The following is a 1,170-nucleotide window of genomic DNA, read 5'->3' as shown; positions in this document are numbered from 1 at the left end:
AATACAGACTAAAATGCATTTCATTATCATTTAGGAAGAAGTTGAATTTAAAAATTTCCAAACAAGTTTGCCTGTGTATTATTGTTTTAAAACTACATTTAATTTCCATATCTGGAAGAAGCATGAAATAAGAATAATCCTCTCATAACAAATAATATTAACCTCTGAATTTCATGGAACAGAATCATATATATAGAAGATACTAGTAAAGTATTTGAAACTATCTAACAAGTATTCCTAACAAAACCAAGGATTTGTTGGCTTTAAAAAGATTTTTACCAGAAATTCGCAGGAATAAGGCACATATAAAGCTCTGCCTTCATGACCTCAGTAGATTCTCAAAAGTTAATTTAAAAGTATTTTTTAAATATCTTATGACACATTGATGAGATTTTTCTAATTTCCACAAGAACAGGTACATTCTTCTTTTGAGCTAGGGTTTGATTTATTTTCTTGGTTTTGTCCAGATCATTTCACGCTTCATTGTACGGTGAAACATAAGTTAAAGTTCCTAATCTATGCACTATAGTACCAAAGACTCAATTTGTTATGAACACTTCACCAATGTATTTCAAATTGTGCTAACCCACTAGCAGCTTATAGCTATAAGCATTGTATTTTATGATTTGGAAAGGACAGTTTTAAATGACTTGCAGTAGTGATCTTTTATTTAAATAGCACATTCCTCTGCCTTAAGTCCCCATAAATAACAAGCACATGATGCAATGTATAATATGTAATAATTGAATATGTGATATTCACAGATTGCTGCCATGTGTTCTTTTAGCTTTCTGTCACCCTCCCTGTAAGAATGGTGGCCACTGCGTGAGAAATAATGTGTGCGTCTGTCGTGAAGGATACACTGGCAGGAGATGCCAAAGAAGTAAGATACCACTAAATGTATTTGCCAACTACAGGGAAAGCAGACACAAAACTGTTGCTGTTTAAGGGCTGATCTTTCATGTTTTTACCTTAAGGCATCTGTGATCCTATGTGCATGAATGGAGGAAAATGTGTGGGACCAAACATTTGCTCTTGTCCTTCCGCTTGGAATGGGAAACGATGCAACACACGTAAGAGGAATATTCTTATTAACAAAATGCTAAAGCTTACATCCTTCATGGGAACATAAAGCAGCATTTAAAAGAGCATTTTTCTTGTTTTTGCTTG

General features: G+C 33.7%; 1 protein-coding gene across 1 annotated transcript in view; it reads left to right on the top strand.

Moving 5' to 3' along the window:
• VWDE (von Willebrand factor D and EGF domains) overlaps positions 1–1,132 on the top strand; it is a 101,437-nt gene extending 100,305 nt beyond the window's left edge. The window contains exons 22-23 of the mRNA XM_012638739.1: positions 788–883; positions 978–1,132. Of these exons, the coding sequence (XP_012494193.1) occupies positions 788–883; positions 978–1,132 (251 nt within the window). The remainder of the gene's footprint in view (positions 1–787; positions 884–977) is intronic.
• The last annotated feature ends 38 nt before the right edge of the window (positions 1,133–1,170 follow it).

The sequence above is a fragment of the Propithecus coquereli genome, unplaced genomic scaffold (assembly GCF_000956105.1).
Source record: "Propithecus coquereli isolate 6110/MARCELLA unplaced genomic scaffold, Pcoq_1.0 Scaffold133, whole genome shotgun sequence".
Classification (NCBI taxonomy): Eukaryota; Metazoa; Chordata; class Mammalia; order Primates; family Indriidae; genus Propithecus; species Propithecus coquereli.
Note: the sequence above shows the minus strand (reverse complement) of the source record. Positions and strands in the feature narration are given on the sequence as shown.